This window comes from Marmota marmota, unplaced genomic scaffold, assembly GCF_001458135.2.
Source record: "Marmota marmota marmota unplaced genomic scaffold, marMar, whole genome shotgun sequence".
Classification (NCBI taxonomy): domain Eukaryota; kingdom Metazoa; phylum Chordata; class Mammalia; order Rodentia; family Sciuridae; genus Marmota; species Marmota marmota.
The window spans coordinates 31,787,267-31,806,882 of NW_025999982.1; the positions used below are offsets into that span (position 1 = coordinate 31,787,267).

Sequence of the window (19,616 nt, forward strand, 5' to 3'; positions counted from 1 at the left end):
TTGTCTACTTTTCTCATCCATACTATGATCTTCATTAATATGATTTACTGTTTTTTTGTTTCTGTTCTTTTCATAAAGCTGATGCCTCCCTTTCATGAAGTAATACAGTTTGAAATTCCACTGCTGTGCTTAAACACCTGGTTGTGATCAGTTTTCTCAGGAACACCTGATGAAACTATTCTAATCATGCCCTGTGTCCAAGACTAAACTCCACATGACATTATTCAAAATGATAATTAACACTTTTCTTTCATTCAGACTCAATTATTATAATTTTCTGAATCTTTTAATTCCCTTTTCTTTTAGCAAGTATAGTTAGCAACCTAATTACTTAGCAACCACTAACATTCTTAGTTCTTTAAGACCCTTTCTAATACCCTCAACATTATCAGACTGAAAATTCTTTCAGAGTTTTGTAAAGTAGCAGAGAATTTTTAATTTTCCTGAACCTAAGGGAGGATTGTGATTCCTCTTTTGGAGGAATGATTTTCCAGTATATTTTTACATTATTGTCATCCACGTCTCCAGTTAATTTCCCAAAATATCTTTATGAATAAATGCTTTGCTGGTATACTTTGAGGGAAAAAAAAGCTTAAAATGGAATAAGTTAACCTATTTAACTCTTTGGTCAGAAACTGGTGTTGATCCCTTTCAACTTCTACCACTCTCTGCTCCCACTACAGAAGATTCCATTTTTAATAATAGTCTGATGTGCTAATCCAAAGATGACTACTGTTTCCTTTATTTTTTAAATCTCTCATTACTCTGAGATTGCCTATCCCATAACCATAGCACAATGAAAATTAATTGAATTAAAATATGTTCATAATTTGTTAAAAGAAAGAATACTTTATAATCTCACAGAAGTAGAATTTAATATCATGCTTTTGACATCTTTGCCTAATATAAGAAATGTTTCTTCATTTTTAAAATCCCATACAAAATATATTATATTAATTCACATATCTTTTTTAAATCATTTTTTCCAATCTTACATAATCTCATATAATTTATAGGACTTCAAAGATTAAATATACTTGTGTGTCTTAAACCTTAAATTAAAAAATAATGTCTATGTAATAATGGTTTATGTATTCACAAAATTATATTTCTTAATCTCTACCATGCATTAGTGATAAAGATACTCATTCATAAAGTTTGTATTTTTGACTCCTTCAAGAATAAGTTTATTAGATCGAATTTCTGATAAATCCAGTAAGGCATTCATAGGTGTTCCATAGGCTCCATGGGGTAGATTTTCCAGTCCCACTTGGCAGTGTAGGTAGAAGAGCAGCCACGCTGACAGATTGACCCAGCTTCAGGGTTTCCTAAAGGATGTACAGGAAGGTACATCCTTTGATACAGATATTATGGGTATCTTAGAGTCTGAAATCTCATGACTCATTTGAATTGAAGGGATCAAGTAGGAAGTAGCTTTTAACTCAAACTCATTTTGTTGTAGAGGTAATAGCAATAAAATCACCCCTACCTTTGCTGAATTTCAAACAAATGACAAAACTGAATTACATATACTTGTGTGGATAATGTCTAGTTTTAGTTCTGATTATTAGATGTTTATTATTGACTTTTAACAATTTATAAGTGGTCAAAAGTTTAATAACTGTACAAATTTGCTGCAAGCAAAAGCAGTTTGTCTACGAAACAGTAGATTCTCTTTGACATTAGTTATTAACTCATCTTTTTTAAAAAAAAAATCTAATGAACAATTTATGTATTTTAGGGTACAGATGGTAGTAAAGGTGAATTTGGTGCTCCTGGAATTCCTGGGGAAAAGGTATGTTGTTTCATTATTTGATTAAACTGTACAGCTATTTTATAAAGCCATATCAGATAGGATGAAAAAATACACAGAACAAGTTTTAGAGTTCAGGGATCCGCAAACTGTTGCTTTATAATAGGATTGCCAAAACCTCCTACTGTATGATTTTGTAAATAAAATTTTACTAGAACATAGTCAAATTCATTTGTTTTTGTGTGGTCAACACTGCTTTTGTACTATAGAAAACATTGTAGCAGAGGCTATATAGCCTTCAAATTCCAAAATATGAACTGTGTGGTCCTTCATAGGAAAAGCTTGCTGACTTCTGCTTCAGAACATAGGCCATTATTTTGTTAACAGTCCAAAAGCTTCTTAAATTTACTATTTAAGATACTGTATGATATACTATCTTAATATATATTTCACTGCAGACAAATATTAAGTATGCTGTGTTTTGCAATATAGTACAATGTTAGCTATTATAACTAAAATACAAGAAATATAGTTCAGCCTATCATAAAATTCTGTAATGTAATATTTAGTTCATAAATGGCTTTCAGCATTGCAATTCAACCTATTATCCAAGTTCAGTTTTCATACAATCTTTGAAATATATGTATTGAACTATATAATTACTTATTTTCACTATATATACATACACTAATACTAATAACTTTCTAAATGTTTTCACATGTTGATGTAAGAAAACTTTCTTCACTAAAGTAGACTTGGTTTGTTTTGGACCTTCTCTAGCTGCACTAATGATCAAGTGGGTCCCTGGTGCCCTATTATCTTAAAGGCCATGACCCTCGTGGTTTTATTCTCCTAAATCTAAAACAGGAATAACTGAAGCTGAATTGGTAGGAGCTTCAGAGTCTGTTGGACAGATATTTTTTAAGACTTTCTTAAGTGTGTCTGTGCTATGTGATTGTTTCATTGATGCTGCTATTTCCTTCTGAAATTATTCAGTCTGCATTCTTTACTACTATAGGAAGGTAACTGTTGGACTCTAAAATATAACCAATTTTACTGAACAACCATACTTTAACCCAAGTTAGTGTTTGTATGGGCCACTGTGCTCTTGCTTAAGCTTATTGGCACTAATGGCATCGTAAGTAAAGTTTCTTCAAAAACTTCTTTAAGGGTCCAATTTTCAAAATACCTTTTTTCTAGAAAAGACTATCTACAGATATGCCACAACCAAAGTTTGCCTTACACAATTATTCTGCCATTTTCTTCCTAAAATACATCATAACAATCTGATTGTTTAGATTTCAGATACCTGGGACTTTTCAAATTATATTGAATATGGAAATCTTTTCTTTTGGGTTTTCATACTTCAACTATGAAATAGATTGTTGGACTCTTTTTTTTTTTTACTGTGGGATACAAAGTAGGTATTTACATGATAAATTATGAGAAAGCAGGATAAAATTCCCCTATAATACATTAAAACAGAACTAATTAATAATAGCATAAAATACCATTCGTTCCAGTACTCCAAAGTGATATCTCTTGGATCCTTATTTATTAAAACCAAGTGTATACTGCAACCGATAGGCTACAGAAGAGGTCCAAGAAAGGTGTTATCAACAGACTGGATTCAATGCAAGGACCACACAAAGCAACCAAGAGACTCAATCCTATCAAAAGTTAATCGTAGCAATCAAGAGATATGACAGAAAGAGAGAAATTGTCTAAAAAGTTAAATGTGGAAGTGAAGAAATTCTCTAGAATAAAAAATGAATTCTTAGAAAAGTCATTTGGGCAATGTGAAAGAACTGGAGCAAGACATGGTGTAGCAGAGACAAACAATACCCAGAAAATATCTAGTTTATTTTCCCAGAAATCTGCTTGTATGATGATTCATCCTGTACTCCACTTAAAGTAAAATTTCAGTGAATACAAAGGAACATACCAGCTGCTGATCTAGTTGGACCAAGTCATTCTGAGAACTGGGAGTCTCAGTCCTGTGACCCATTTGGTCAAAATGGTGATAAAGTGAGTCTTGCAAAATCAGTTAATGAGCATCAGGGTCTGTGTGAGGACAGTCTCCAGAGAACTTGAGAAAGTGATGTAATAAAAAAAAAAAAAGCTCCATTTATGGTGTTCTAAAACTGAGGCAAAATTATACTGGCCAATACTCTCCAAGCTTCCTCAAGCAATTTTCTTCTTGGTTTGACTTACTTGAGTTACTATTGAAGACTGTCATAAATAATAAAGAATTCTTAGCACTAAATGTGGTATCAAGTTATACTTGACTCTTTGTTCCTGGTTTCACCCATCTTCAGAGACCCTACCTAGTGGCTAGTGTCTCCCCAATATCTATAGAAACACCATGTTTTTGACCAGTTCTCTCCCCAAGGTCTCAATCACTGCTCTACTTCAAATTTGTCACTTTCTTTAGCTGTGGAAGAGATGTGACACTCATGAGTGGGGAAAAAATACTACCTCAGGGGTATTTTATCACTTCTATAATCCACAGATTACTAATTATTTACTTAAAATTATTCAAATGAATATATGCAAAATGAAAATAACAAGAAGGTCACTATTTTATCTGATGGTATGGTTAATAAATCACAAAATATTTGACTCTGAGGAAGAAATTTCAAGTTTTTTAAATTTCAAAAATTTAAAGTCATATTTGTAAAGTTTATGTTTAGGGTAAAATAGTCCCATCATTTTATGATAAAATGTCTTCTTTGATTTTTTTAAGTAGATTTCTGAAGAAAAAGTATCAGTTCTTAAAATGTACACATCCTCTGAACTCTCACTCTTCAAGTTTGCCTCAATGTGATGTATGTGCACCTTCCACAGTTGCCCATACAACATCCCTAAGTTTAATGCTGATTCTGCCTCTCATCAATTGTGATTCTTTGGTGTTTTCCCTTATAATTAGAAATCATTAAGATTACTGATAAAAATAAAACCAAATGATTAATTGTTTGAATGTTTTTCATGGAGCAAAAACATAAGCAAAGTACCATAGAATGCACATCTCAAGGGCAATATTCTCAAGTAAATATTTTTTTTATTATTTTTTAAGGTTTAGCAATAAGGCTAGAAAACTGATTTATATTAATGGAGTTAAGCATATTCTGAATGATAGAAAGTAGAATTTGTGTATTAGTTTCAATTTATACTCTTATTCAATGTGATACTGTAATAAATTAAATGATTTACATATACACCCCATTATTCTAAATAAACGTACACTTTTGAAGTTTGGTGAGGTGATAACAGTAAATTTTTTAAAGGCGAGGTCCTGAATATTAGTTTATGGAGTAGCATTTTTTCCCTAGCTCTCAGTACAATAAACAACTCTCTTTTATAAAATCTATTTATGGAAAATGTAGTCATGGGGACTTTAAGGATAAAGAAGTATAGCATTTACTTATATTTGTTTTGTAATTATAATACTTATCACTCAGTACAGACTACCACTGCACATTATTAACCTAATTTATGCAACCTTACTGTCAACATTATAGAAAAATAACCATCCCTCTTTACACTTATCTAGCATAGCTACAATTTTGCCTCAGAGACTTGGCAAATTTTCTGTTATGGATTCATATAAGAATACATATTCTATGTAGCAAGTGTTGTTAGGTAGCTGGTGACTTCTGGTAAGGTTGGATGGACAGAAGCCACTGTCAATCAAAATGAGAAAATTGAATGGTTCAATTTCCAAGAGAAGTGAGTGACTTAATGCACACAACCATACATCCATACTCATGTGCACAACCTAATCCTCCTGGCATGAAGTGAGAAAATGAGATGAGGATTTGGACATGGGGAGCAAATCCTTCCCAATTTACTCCTAAACATAGCACTCAAACCATGCTTGCTTTTTTCATCTGAATATTTCACATGAAAAATTGCATTTCCTTTTTCACTTATGTAAATGTAACAGATAAAGTTTTTGAAGTGGGGATTTTTTTAAAAAATAATTTTGTAATAATTCTAAAAATCTAATAGTAAAAATTGAACAAAGAGAGCCTAATTTATGGTAAAATAATATTTTTTCTGCTGAATTACTTAGAAGTTGTCCTAAAATGTTTTCTTAATGGGAAAACTTTTACAGAATTATTTTAGTTCCTCATGGATTAGTTATGGAGTAAATACTAGTCATAATTATTATTCCATGCCAATAAACATTCAGAGTTATAATGCCTGGATTTGAATTCCAGCTCAAAATCTTATTCTTTAATTTAGACCATGACACTTAGTCTGTAGTTTTCTCTTTTATAGAATGGAAATTATATTATACATCCCTTAGCTTTATCCCAAAGATAAAAGAGATTTTTCATGAGAATTCCAGCTCAATGTCTGATATATAAGAATTTGGTAAAGAACAGATATCATTCTAAAGGCAAACAGTTTAATCCTATTATTCTAAGCTCTGGCTTACTGACCAAATTAGAATTCATTTGAGAAAATTTACATTATTTATTCAAAATTTATGTAGTGGAAAATGTTAAAATAAACATCACATATCTACTGTAACTCTTACCTCTTAAAATAAAAATGGACATGAAAAAGCCTATGAATTAAGAAATATGTAAACTTGTATCATAGTAATGATAGCAACTACTTGCTCAATCATTATTATGTGCCAAACACAACCAAGAACCTTCTTTACATTATTTGATTTCATTCTTCTATGAGATAAGATTTATTGTCACTATATAATATAGTAAGGAACTAAGATCTAGAGAGAATTAAAACTTAAGTTCCATAGCCTGAAAATAGTGGAGTTAGGATGTGAATCCATATGAATTTATTGTTCTTGCACCTTTACCATATTACCTCATTTGGACTGTTCCCAAATATCCATCTTTTCTTTACACAAATTGTTCTACATTAGATATTAAATTCATTTCCCTGCCAGCTTAATGAATGAATTGCATAGTTTGCTTTCTACATTCTGCTCCAGGGAGGGCTTAGTTCCTTGTCTTTAAGTCTATGAACCCCTCTAAAATTCTACTAACCTTGGGGATTCTTCCTAACTTTAGGGATTATGTCCACATTTTAAGAATTACCAAACAATTTTTATCTCACACAATGAGAAGATTTTGCATAGCTTTACTTTTGGAAATAAGTATTATGAAAATAAAACAGTTTTATTTTGTCTTCCAAATTCAAACTGTATTGCATTGCCCAACCTCCAGGGCAGCCCAATCAGGGCCACTGTTCAGATTACCCTCAATTCAACATTTAACCTATAAAATTCTGTTATACTTTCCACCAAATGTGCTTTTAATAAACATACACACAGAAAGTAATTTACTTTATTAAAAAACAAAAGAATGAAAGTACTATGACTTCATTTGATAAAAAGTAAATTGAGCTTCCAGAAGTAAAAACCTATGTGCTTTCGCACATAAGAAGTGCATCTGATAATGTGATGAGAGAGTTGCCAAATTGCATGACCAAAAGTAGCCAGACTAACTACCCTCATTATGAAGTATCTTGTATGATGGGCCTTTCCACCATAAATTTCTAGTTGTTATATTGTGATGAAACTGATTGAGGCAAATCCTTTGTTCTCTAACAATCTTTGTGTTTCTTTTCTGTTGGAAAGTGAAATGACTGTGATCTTTCAATCTTGATTCTTCCCTAAAAAGACATTTTGTGAGAGGCTGAAACTTCAGAAAATAAAGGCAGATGCTGTTATGGTTCATATAAGCACAGACTAGGCTAATAGCTGTTGTGAATTATAATGAATTCTGCAACAGCCCTGGTCCAGATGTAGCATTAATGCCTCAGAGACTCAGAAAATTATAGGCGTTTAGTGAAAAGAATTTTTGTTTAAGTCATTTGGCTTCCTCTTTGTATTTCTAGTTTACCCTAATTTTTCTGTGGACATTCAGATTAAACTTAATTCTAGAGTTTCCCCAAAGTTAAAAAAAAAGTTAAAATACCTATTTGCATGTGGTAATTCACTGTAGAAATTGAAACTATTAAATGAGGAGAAAAGAGACACCCAGTTTTATTCTAATAGTAGGATATTTCCTTCGTATGAATTTGTCACGATTGCTAAAACAAATGTGAGCTTTGTGTAACAGAAAATGCCTCTTAATTGTCTGCATACCTCTGTATTTTAGGAAATTCTGTAATAAACAAAGGTATAGTTGCCAGACATAGGATGGAACCTTTTACCATAATCCATACTAGAAAAAAAATGACCATAAAGAAAAAAGTTTTCTCAGTCTACTTGTTGGGTTCACTTATAAAGCTACAAGAATGAAACTTAAATTTTCAGTACAAAATTGCTGCTTGCACATGGAGTATCTTTGAATTGTCTTATCTGTAGGCACATGTTGATACAGTATCGCACTAAAATAAGTGGAAATGTAAGAAGGACAAAGGTAATAGAAGGACAGGAAAAAGAAAAAGAAACTTGCTCACTCTGCAGCTGATTTTATTTCTTAATGGTTTCTTATTCCCTTCTAATGCCTTCCACTCGCATCCCAAGTAGAGCAGTTGGCAGAGAACACAACAGATGGATGACAAGTTCAACACATGCAGTGTATCTGGCACCCAAGCACTTGACTTTTATTTACTAAACAGTTAGCCAGATTTCAAGAACCTAGTCTGCTAATGTTCCTATTTGGTTTAATGCACTATCAGCATCTAGCACGTAAATAATAAAATATTGATGTAAAAAATGTCAAACAGTTTCTCTACATAACTTCGTGACTAATCTTGATGTAGATTGCTGAGATACTGAGCAGTGGATTTAAAGATATAATTGGTATCTTTTAAAGACATCTACAACTTTATATAGTAGTTTTTTCTTAAAGTGTCTGACTAAAGGATTTGTTAGCCAGCCTACCCCGGGACAGCCATATGAGGTGTCGGGTACTGAACAATCCTGTCATATATGAGTGGAAAACTCAGAAGGATGACCACAGAAAATCGATACCTTTCTTCCTTACCATTGTCAATGCATTTTTCACAGATTACTAAATACAAAGCTCATGCATCTTTTTCAGGAAGCCTTCCTGTCCTTCAAAATCAACAGCTCCCCCATTCTGCTCACAGCACTTTATTTATACCACCTAAATCCCCTATATTTGTGCCTATATCCCCTGCTAAAATGTGTGCTCCAGAGAAGGACTTAGTATCTCCCTCATCTTTGTAACCCCAGCATCTGGCCCAGCATAGGGTGCCTGACTGATTCTGTGTGAATATTAGTGGAGTTCAGAATTCAAGAGGACTTAACCCTGGACCAGAAATAGAAAATAGGGGATGAATGTTAGAAAACTATGCTGAGGGTAAATTGGAAAAGAATGTGGTGATGCTTCCATACAAATCTTCCATACTTTCTGCAAAGCACACTTTAGGGAAATAGGAAGGAAGGAGAATCTCTTCTCTACCTAGGAAAGCTTACAAGTATTGCTTCCCAGAGTGAAATATAATAGAAGTGTGTGTATTGCCAGAATTTGATTCCCATTTTCTCTTGGAGAAACCAAGTTCTTCCTTTGCTCTCAAACATGAATCTTCATTATCTTGCTTTCTTTTTTTTCCCAAACTCAACTAAAAAATCTTCTGACTTTCTTAAAATATTGCTAAGGCATGGTATTTCTCTAAGTCTTCATAACAATTTACCACAGAGCTAAAGGTAAGTAACCAAAGACTTTAGTGCATTTAAGCTCCAGTTGAAGTAACTGATATGGAGTCAAACTATAAATTACTCATCACGAGGAATACTTTGGACAGGAAATAGTTTGTAGTGACTGGTAGATCAGTGTCCTCAATTAGGAGCTGACTGATGACACTTTCCTCTTTATATCTTAAATCATTTTCCACTTATTAGAATACTTGATTCAGATGTCAGTTACTATACTTCACGTATTTCTGTAGGTGGTGATTCACATTAAATGTCTTACATTTCCCTAATATTTTTGAAGTTTTAAATTTATCACAACAGCTAGTCTCATAACAAAACAAGAAACCCAAAGTCCTTGTTCCTGGCAGATCCACCTTAAGAAACTCATCACAACTGCATAGGAGCAGTTATTACCTATTACTTATTTTGTAATAGGTCCTACAACATTGGTCCAAATAATTTCAAAATTATTTAGTTTATTTGACTATTCCATGTAATTTTATTTTAGCTAAATTGCAAAAGGATCATGAGATAAAAATTCTTTTGAATGGAAAACTTAATGGTTTAATTGACTACAAGTTCAGTGTATGTAACAATTTTGTCTAAAAAAGCAAGTTGAGAGCTGGGGCTATATCTCAGTGCTAGAGGCCTTGCCTAACATGTGTTAGGCACCACATAAATATAAATAAATAAAATAAAGGTACTGTGTCCATCTACAACCCAAAATATATTTTAAAAAAGCAAGTTGATTGATATTATATAGTATCCAGAATAAGGCTGTGTGTGAGAGAGGGACGGTGATTCTGCTCTTTCTTATGTAAGACCATTTCTGGAGTCCTGTGCTGAGTTTTGAGTACCACATTTTAAGGCATATTGACGGACCAGTGTCTGCTCAAAGAATAGGGATCATAATATTAAGAAATTTCAAACTATAATTTAAAAAATTAATGTTTTACTGAATTGAAGATTTGAGAGTGATACAAAAGGATGTCATATATAAGACCTATAAGATTTTTTTTTTTGCTGTGGAATTATAGACAGCAGAATTAAGACTAATAGAAATTTGAGGAAAGTTAATGTAGGTTCAGAAAGCATTGATTCAGTAACCATACATGGATTTTTTTCCCTATGCTCTCTGCAGTGCAATATAATAGCCAATGTGCCAGACTTTTAAAGATTTTAAGAGTACCTCATTAGATCCTTGGTGGCAATATGAATATAAATATATGAATTTATACTTTTCCTTATATTTAAGACTATCCATTGTGCTTATTTTATAGGAATATGTACCTGCATATACTTTCGTACACATATATACCCTCATAATAATAGATTTTTAACAGAATAGATATTGAGCTCAGTTGCTACTCATTAACCATACTTATACTATCGTGAATAAGACATGTATCAATCATACTTTACATGTGGTAGCTGGCTTTCTCTTCACAAAATGACTCATAAGAATACTTAATAAGAGGGTGTCATCAATTTTGTGGTAAGAATGTTTCAAATTGGTCTTATTTTGAGCATCAATGTAATAATAAATCTCATGTGTTAGCTGCATTAAGGATCTAGTTCAAAACATTTGAAGTTTTAAATTCTATGCTACAGATATAGACATAGATATTTGATTTGGTAGTTTATTTCTTGGAATGAAGAAAATAAAGAAGAAAAAAATTCTCCTCCTGAAATAAAATAATTCATTGAATAAGATATCTGAAAAAAACAGTGTTTTTTTTAAATTTCTGAAATGTTTATTAGAACTCCACCAATTTAGGAACCTTATAAAAATTTAATATCTGAAAATTATGTCTGAATAAATCAGACTATAGTCAGGAAGGTATACATGTCATTAGTGACACACAGAGGCAAAATCAGATTTACTTTTTGCTGCCTGTTTTATTGATTTTCATGCTAGAATTCTGAAATTCCACTTCAGATAATTTCTTCCAGCTATTTCAACATTTAATTTTCTTTTAATGAAAATTCATTAATCTGGAAATATTGATGTATTTCAAAGTGTACATTCAAGTCACATAGAAGGTTATGTTTGTATAAAATGTGCTCTAGGTGGAATGATAGATGGAATTTTATATTTTAATTAAAAAAAGTTATAAGATACCAGACCTTTAAATCAAAGGTTGAATACCTAACTTTTTGAAGAAATAATCTCTACAACATAGTATGTAACTTTTCTGCCTTCTCAGCCTAATTGTAGGTATTTGCAAATGTTTTGTTTACCTGCTTATTCTACCTTTCTTTGCTTGGTCTTATTGGTTCTGGGTTTCGTAATGGAAGCCCTATTGAATATGATTTATAATCAGATGTCTTTCAGACAACATATACATCCTACATAATAAGAAAGATATTGACCCAATATGCAAAGAATCAGGAAAACTAACAATTTATGTTTTAGGCCTAGCTATGATGACTTCTAGGAAAGTTACAGTGATAAAAAGGAAGTTACATGAAATTGGTTTAATCAGCTAGCCCCAAATCTCACCTGAATTTTTTTCCAAAAGTTTCTCAAAAAGATTATTTTGACTTCTGCTAAGGGTGCTTTTTGTTTGTTCTGCAAAGTTTCAGAGAGGCTGTGTTATAGTCACACTGACAAGAATACTATCAGCAGCATTGGTAGAGTTTTGCCATGCTTTTTATTACACATATATATTAATTTGTCCTTCTGTAGTTTGAGATTATAACTGCGAAAGGACATGCATCCTTTGATAGAAAAACCTGTAACAGAAAGTACATGCTTCAGAAACATGTTTTGAAAATTAGGGTTGCTTTGGAAACCATTGATTATAATTTCCTTTCATTAATGAACTAAAATATTGATTGGAAGTGAAAAGAGAAGCATCTTATTTCTTTTCTAGACTGAGACTGGAAAAGAGACACAGCAGGATTTCAAAAAAGGCAAATAATATGTACCCTTCCAGTAATGTTAGGCAGATATTTATTTTATAGATACAAATAAATATGAACCCAAGCTGCCTAGAGCACCCTCAGGGCTTTGAGCCTGTGCCTCAGCATGCACATAAATAGAGACTCATTCTTCTGACATAAATTAGGTTTTAGATAAAGTTCTGATGGAACATAATTGTCCATTAATCTGTTAAAGAAAAATTTAGTAATTAGGACTATTTTCTTCTTTAGTTCTTCATGCTAATTAATAAATCTTTCCTTTTTTAGATAAAAACAAAAACAAATATGTTCATTTATCCCTCAGGGAATAGAATAATGACAATTTTTTTAAAAATGATTATAAGTGTCTAAGTAGGTCATCTATGGTAACTTCAAGAAAAATAAGGAAAGGAAATACCAAAGTTCCAAACTTAAGCTTTGAAAGCGCCAACAATATTTCATAAACTTCTACATGTTGATGTCGCCCAAGGCCAGCTCATTTCTTATGGCATAGTATTGTGAATTAGATTATCTTGGAAGCTAGAATTATGTTTATAAAACAAATTTCCAGTCCAGAAAGAGGAGAGACTAATTAACACTGATCATAAGAAAAGAAAATATGTTAATTATAAAAATCACAAAACCTATGTCAACTAAAGACACATTATCAATATCACAGCTTTAGAGACTTTTGGTGACTAATTAACCATGTGTCTGGGTGTAACCCTAACCTGATACAGGGCTGAGAGCGCACTTTGGGAGCCAGTGCTCAAAGCATATGGTGCATAAGAGTGGGCTGAAGCAAAGGAAAAGAGGAGAAACTGTCACTATTTCTATCTCTCAAAACAGTATTTCTGGCAATATAAATGTGTACTTATTGGATTATATGCCATATCTTGTTATCATGTGTAACTTGTAATATGATATAAACCATTATGTTGGCTCAACTGATGAAAATAATCCACTGCTTATGGACAAGTGGACATACTTCTGTGATGAGTAATAGAAGCTCCATTTCCATAGAATGTTCTCTGGCGTCAAATACTTAGTGTGCTTTTGCAATCACTTTATCACATGTATTTGGAAGTTTCTGGTAGACTTGAGTGATATCTAACATTTAGAAATATAATAATTTTAAATGATAGAAATATTTATTATATAGATCACTATTTTATTGTTGCTTCAACAATTAATTACATTAGCATAAAGTTTTGGCCTTTCTGTGATGATAGCAATTATACTGTAGAATATGTTGATAATTTAATCTAATCTAAGAAAAATCTTAGTCTTTCACATGTGTGCATGTGTATAGGTGTATACCTCTAATAAAAACCACCAAAACTTGCTAAAAATGTATTAATCAGAAACTACAGATCTCTTTAGATTGTTGTTTTAAAATTTGAAGATGTGACTTTTTTTTCACATCTTTGAATTTTGTTGAAATAATTTTTAGAAATGGTATTTAACTGTAGGTAAATAATGATTAAAACAAATTAGTTTTAAAATTAATTATAAATATTTGATGGAAATAGAAGACGTCAATAGTTAATATTGAACTGCCTAAACTGGAAACTCAGAAGCCAAAGTAAATTCCCTTAACCAGCTAAATTCCTAAGACTCCACTGAGAATGTGCACATCCTCCCAGGGGTATCTCGTTCTAGCTGGTGTGCTGTTCACAGACTAGACAGACAACTTGTCAAAGAAGACCCATGAATTCCAGCAATGGAAACTGATAGCCATCTGCTGAAAACCTTTATCCCCAAGACAGGAACCAGAAGAATGGAAAGAACTAAAAATTCTTCCAAGTGATTATTTCGTGTAAAATGGCATTATATATGACTACAAAATCAATCAAAAGGCAATCAGCAGAAATAGATAAGAAAGTAAACATGATAAGAATATATGTATGTGTTTGTGTATACATACATATTTCAGACTCTAGGTAAGAAGATACTTGGGCTGGGGTTATGGCTCAGTGGTAAAGTGCTTGCCTACCACATGTGAGGCACTGGGTTCATCCTCAGCACCACATAAAAATAAATAAAATAAAGGTATTGTGTCCATCGACAACTAAAAATAAATTTTAAAAAAGACACAAGTCAGAATTAAATCTTCTCCCAGAGACAGTTAAAGAAGGCATCAAGGCACACAGAGCTAAACTGTGTGCATTAGAATTCCAGTTCCACCACCTACTGCTGTCATTATCTAAAAGGCAGTCGTGGTAATAATATTGACCTGATAGGTTTGTTAGGGGAACATCACCTGTACCATAAAAAGCACTGTGTCAGACTTTAATGTTATGCCCAGAGGTTTGAAAGAAAGAACATAAAATAAGGATGCTAAACAGCATATGGAAAAGCAAGCTGTGGCCAGTGAGACATCATTTCAAATCTCAGGTACTGCTACAAATTGGATGACCTTAAGCATACTATTAACCTATAAAAGCCTCCCTCCCTTTCCCTACTTTAAAGTTGAGATGGTAATCCTGGAGTTGCGATCTAATGGACAGATGGAAAGTCTGTAAACATGACAGATATTCAATATTAGGCTACTCTTCCCCATAACATTAGTGTTGGTTATTGAAGACTACACACACAAACAAAAAAAGTCTTTGTTTTTGTGGCTAACAAAATTTATTCTGTTTACTTTTTTTTAGGGTGAAAATGGTTTACCTGGTGCTCCAGGCTTACCTGGTCAAAAGGTAGAGGTTTTGTTTAATGTTTTATGTGAACTAGGGAGTTTTTGCAACTTGACAATTGAATTTGTTCATACTATAATAGAGATTCAGAAAATGTATTTTATAAAACCAAATTTCATCAAAAACTCAAGAAGTTAATGAGGACCTATGGTCTCTTCTCAGAGAGACCATGCTAGGAGAGAGGGCAATCTGAGAACGTGAACAATAGTGCATTCTGAGTACTGGAAATACTGAAAGTGCAGATAATTTCTCTGGGAACATTTTCACTGTTATTAAAGCTTACAATGTACAGTGGAATAATTTTTAATGCCTTTGGATTTGGTTACTTCTTATTTATCCTTCTTTTTGTATATCCCAGGTTTATCTCAACATGATGGTTACAGTGATAAAATATTAAATATTACAAAGTCATTACAATCTTTTCTAAAACATGTCTTTCAGAATGACAAATGCATGATAAATGAGAAGGTTTTTGCTGGATAGGCTGCTTCTTTCAATGCCCAACATCTTTCTCTTTAAAAAAGTGAACGTTTTTTTGTACCCTTTTACTGTCCAAAGACTTTCTGGGAAAGAGAATGATTGTATTTGACCAGCATAGCTACACGAGCATGTAGATTGGTATATTTCAGTTTCCTGGAAGGATGGGTGTCACTTCAGGTGGGGCCAGCTGTCATGATACAACCCAGATAATCCTACCACAAGGGACAGCATTATTGATGCAATATTAGATGCCCAGCAAAGCCAAGCATATCATTTATATGTTCTGGAGAAGTTTTTACACATTTTAGCAATAAGGTATCAGAAATTACTAGGCACTAGGTTTTTCTATGTGGCTAAAAATATCATTTTAAAATATATGCATTTGTTTATAGTTAACAGCTTTAAAAAATGCTTCCTTTACTTGGCCCAATAAAGATAATAAGATTGAACTGGCAGTGATGAAATGGTAAGCTTCTGAATTTCTTCACAGTAGTTCTAGACAAAACCCATTGATACAGCATGTGCTGCATCTGCGAGTCGAGTTGCAAGCCAAGGGATGTGCAGATTTATCTGCTGGGAAATAGTTTTGGACTTTCCAGCAGCTGTTTGTGGTGGCTGCATCATGCTGACATTGTGGCTGATGTACTGGAGGCATTTAGCAGCTTCAATGTCAGCTGGAATTAACGGATCAAATTAAAGTCTATATTTTAGGAAAAATGGTAGGGAAAAAAGGTAGGCAATACATTCAGTGGTAAAAATATCTTTCAACTAACCTATTATCTTCCCTGGTAATTTTTTTTGAGAGTAGGTAAAGCAAAAATAATTATTTAATCTTATATGTGTATGTGTGTGTGTGTACCTATCACATGTATTTGTATGTACATGTATCAAATTATACATTCACAAACCATGTATACAGTATTAAGTTGGCATTCTTTTTCATATAATTTATATGAATTTAAATTATGCCAGGTGTCACCTTGTAGAGGCATTATAGACAAACTGGAGATAAGAAACTCTTGACCTCTTGTCTTGGTGCCCTCAGGAAATGCTTCCTGAATGCTTTTATGTCAAAGAGTTCCAGAAGTAGAGGGGTGCATATGACCCATCCCCAATAGTCACTTGCTGACTATGTTGTTGAGCGCCTGGCATGGAGGAGACATCAGTGAATATCTGTTGACTGTATGGAGGTAACATGAGTGCTCTCAAAATCTATACCCAATTGAAAGGGGAACTAGGCTCATTGCATCAGAAAGGATTTACTGGAAGAAAAGGGGCCTTACATTTTTCAGAATAAATTTGGCAATTAACAGCCAGCAGCTCTGTGACCACCCGTCCTTTTTGTGGCTGAAAGGCAGGAGAGAGGGACAATGGAGAGCACTGTGCTGGTGAGGGAACAGGAGGGAGCAGGAGCAGAACTTCCTGAAACCAGAACTCACCCATCCTGAAACTCTCACTGGAAGGATGTAGCAACATCAGCTTTCCAAGAAGTGTTTCTCTTGGATCTAGTATAATATAATAAGTAGTGATAATAACAAGAATGACATAGTCTGTGGTAGGCTCTATGCTGATGATATGTTTAACTCTCAAAACAAGTCAATGAGCCAGGTACTAACTACTAGCATACTTATTTTAGACATGGGAAAATTCAGGCTTATCAAGATTAAATTACCTAGAAGCTACTAGAAAAATGTTCTTTCAGAATTTAGGAATATTTAAATTCTGTGTTATTTAATATTGGCTTAGAGCTTACATAGTAGGAATTATTATATTAAACTATTGATTTTTTCATTGTTAGCAACATTATTTTTACTTTAAGATTATATGTATTGTAAGTATTATTTTCTTATACATACCACACTCCTCTTCTACAGGGAGAACAAGGTTTTGAAGGCAGCAAAGGAGAAATTGGTGAAAAGGTAAATCTCTCTCCTAATATATACATCTGTAAAGATAAATTTTGTTCTTGAAAATATTGTAAACATATCTAGTTTCTAGCTTTTTGTGTGCTCTTTGTAAGCAATTCAATAATTTTATAGGAATAACTAAAAGTATTTACTTCAATTTAATGGTGCTGATTATTGTTAGAAATCTAAACTTTTAGATGGTAGTTAGACATTTCTAGTTAAATTCATTCCATGGATATATAAATGATACAAACATTCATTAAGTGCTATATTTTGTTATGTCATTGGTCTACAATGTCCAAGTCTTTAAATGCTTTGTTCATTTGTATACCTGGTTTACTAGTGAAATTCATAAAGAATAAATAAGAACTAAATGTAACCATCAGGGTCTCATAGAAAAGAGAAGGTACAATAAAATTAGAATAATGTCAAAGATTTTAATAAAAGGTGGTTTTAAAAGGTATTAGCAAGATAAAAGAAAAGAACAAGGATTTGTAGTATCCCAGGTCAGGTTACAACAGACTTTTAAAATCCCACACAATTACCCCACCCAGAGGAAGAGAAAACTATATGATGAAGGCTATAGAGGAAGTGTGAGGAGCATGAGTCCAAGGCTGTCAGTCTCAAGGAGGATCCAGGGCAATAAATGCCCCCATCACTCTGTCCTTCAGCCTGAGCTCTCATGCTGTTTACTCCCAATGGCCAAACCAAACTGAGAGCAAAGGGATGCTGCCCATGGAGATTGGCCTCCCAGATATAAAAGGTGGGCAGTGGACCTTGAAGGACCAATGACAGATATCAGCCCCCTATCCTAAGAGCTGCCATCTCAAATTAAGTTCTCACAAAAATAAATTCTGGACAGTTAATTTTGCATTTTAAGAGAGTATTTTATTTTAATAAAAGACTACCAAAATCACTTCATGGTTCTTTAAAAATATTTAGACAATCATTGTTTTGCAAATGTATAGTTTTTATTGAAGTTACCAAGAATAGAAGTGTCTGATAATCTAAAATTTACCTTTAGATGATCATTTGAATCTGTCTGCATTTCAAAAAACGGAAACAATACCATTCCTTTGTTTCATTACTTTTGTATACATCAAATGCCATGAAATTGAACAGCAAGAAGGACTAGAAAGAGGAACAGATAATCTCAAATTAGTGTTGCCTGCATTTAGCTTTCTTGGCAGTGATCAGTTATTTGCTGCTTCAATAAGTATTTATAGAGACAATGAGCATCTCTTATAATTATACACAAATTACACATGTTGTAAACTACATGATAATTACTTTTCCTCACTGAACTGTGAGGGAGAAAAAAAGATAGCCATATCATTACCATGCAATTGAGGAGAATTCCATTAAATTATGACTATTTTTAAAGTGGGTCTTTTCTCTTTGAAATCCCTTGAATACTTTTGTTTTATAGTAACAGTCATTGCAAAGCCATGCCTCCAAATAAATACTTTATTTACATGTGTTTTTGATTTATTAGTGGGAGTTTACCTGTAGGAATAAGTCCAACTCAGGAAGGGCAGATATATTCACTGTAATTTAGTTACCAACACACTAAATCTTAGTAGTTATTTTGGTATTTTTTATAATTGATATTGCTTGGTAATGAAGGGATTCTCATAGGCTATAGGTATATAGAAAAGCATTTGTTATATTTTGATCCTAAGATTTCCCTTGTAGTTCCTCATACCTATTAACTGTTGTATTCAAATAGCCAATTTCACCATAAGGTAAAAATATTTATGGAGAATAATTGAAAGATATCAGAAAGAAGGCATCAAATATAAAAGATAGCACCTTGAATGAGAATCATAACTCCAATGATTTATAGTCAGACATAAGATTTGTGTAATAACAGTTATGTCAAAATATGTTCTGCATTGATTGTTATTTACTGTATATTAAATATTTGAGCCTTTATAGTATTATGTTCTGGAAAATACATGGATTCTGGCCCATATTGCTTACATTTTTCCATAAGGTAAATAACTGAGGTCCATTGATTGACTTCTGTTTTTAGATTAAACTAGTAAAGTCTATGAAGTGCTCATTTTGGTGTGACAACAACATGAGATTCTTGAATTGCTTTCAACACACTATTTTCTGAACAAAGTTAATCTAAATTGAATTTAAATTTCTTTTGGAAAGCTGAGTACATAATTATAAAGATACCAACATTCCTTCTTAGTTTTCTTTATTATGCCTTTACT

The 19,616-nt window shown here is 32.7% G+C and overlaps 1 protein-coding gene across 6 annotated transcripts in view; it reads left to right on the plus strand.

The window, feature by feature from the left end:
- The window catches only part of Col19a1 (collagen type XIX alpha 1 chain), a 319,421-nt gene that overhangs the window by 70,330 nt on the left and 229,475 nt on the right, over positions 1 to 19,616 (plus strand). For 2 of the 6 annotated variants that reach the window (XM_048805611.1, XM_048805615.1), the window contains exons 10-12: positions 1,742 to 1,795; positions 14,963 to 15,007; positions 17,359 to 17,403. The exons of 1 other annotated variant lie outside the window; for it this stretch is intronic. In XM_048805611.1, coding sequence (XP_048661568.1) covers positions 1,742 to 1,795; positions 14,963 to 15,007; positions 17,359 to 17,403 — 144 coding nt within the window. The remainder of the gene's footprint in view (positions 1 to 1,741; positions 1,796 to 14,962; positions 15,008 to 17,358; positions 17,404 to 19,616) is intronic. 3 more of the 6 variants (XM_048805612.1, XM_015487951.2, XM_048805613.1) reach the window with 3 other exon arrangements.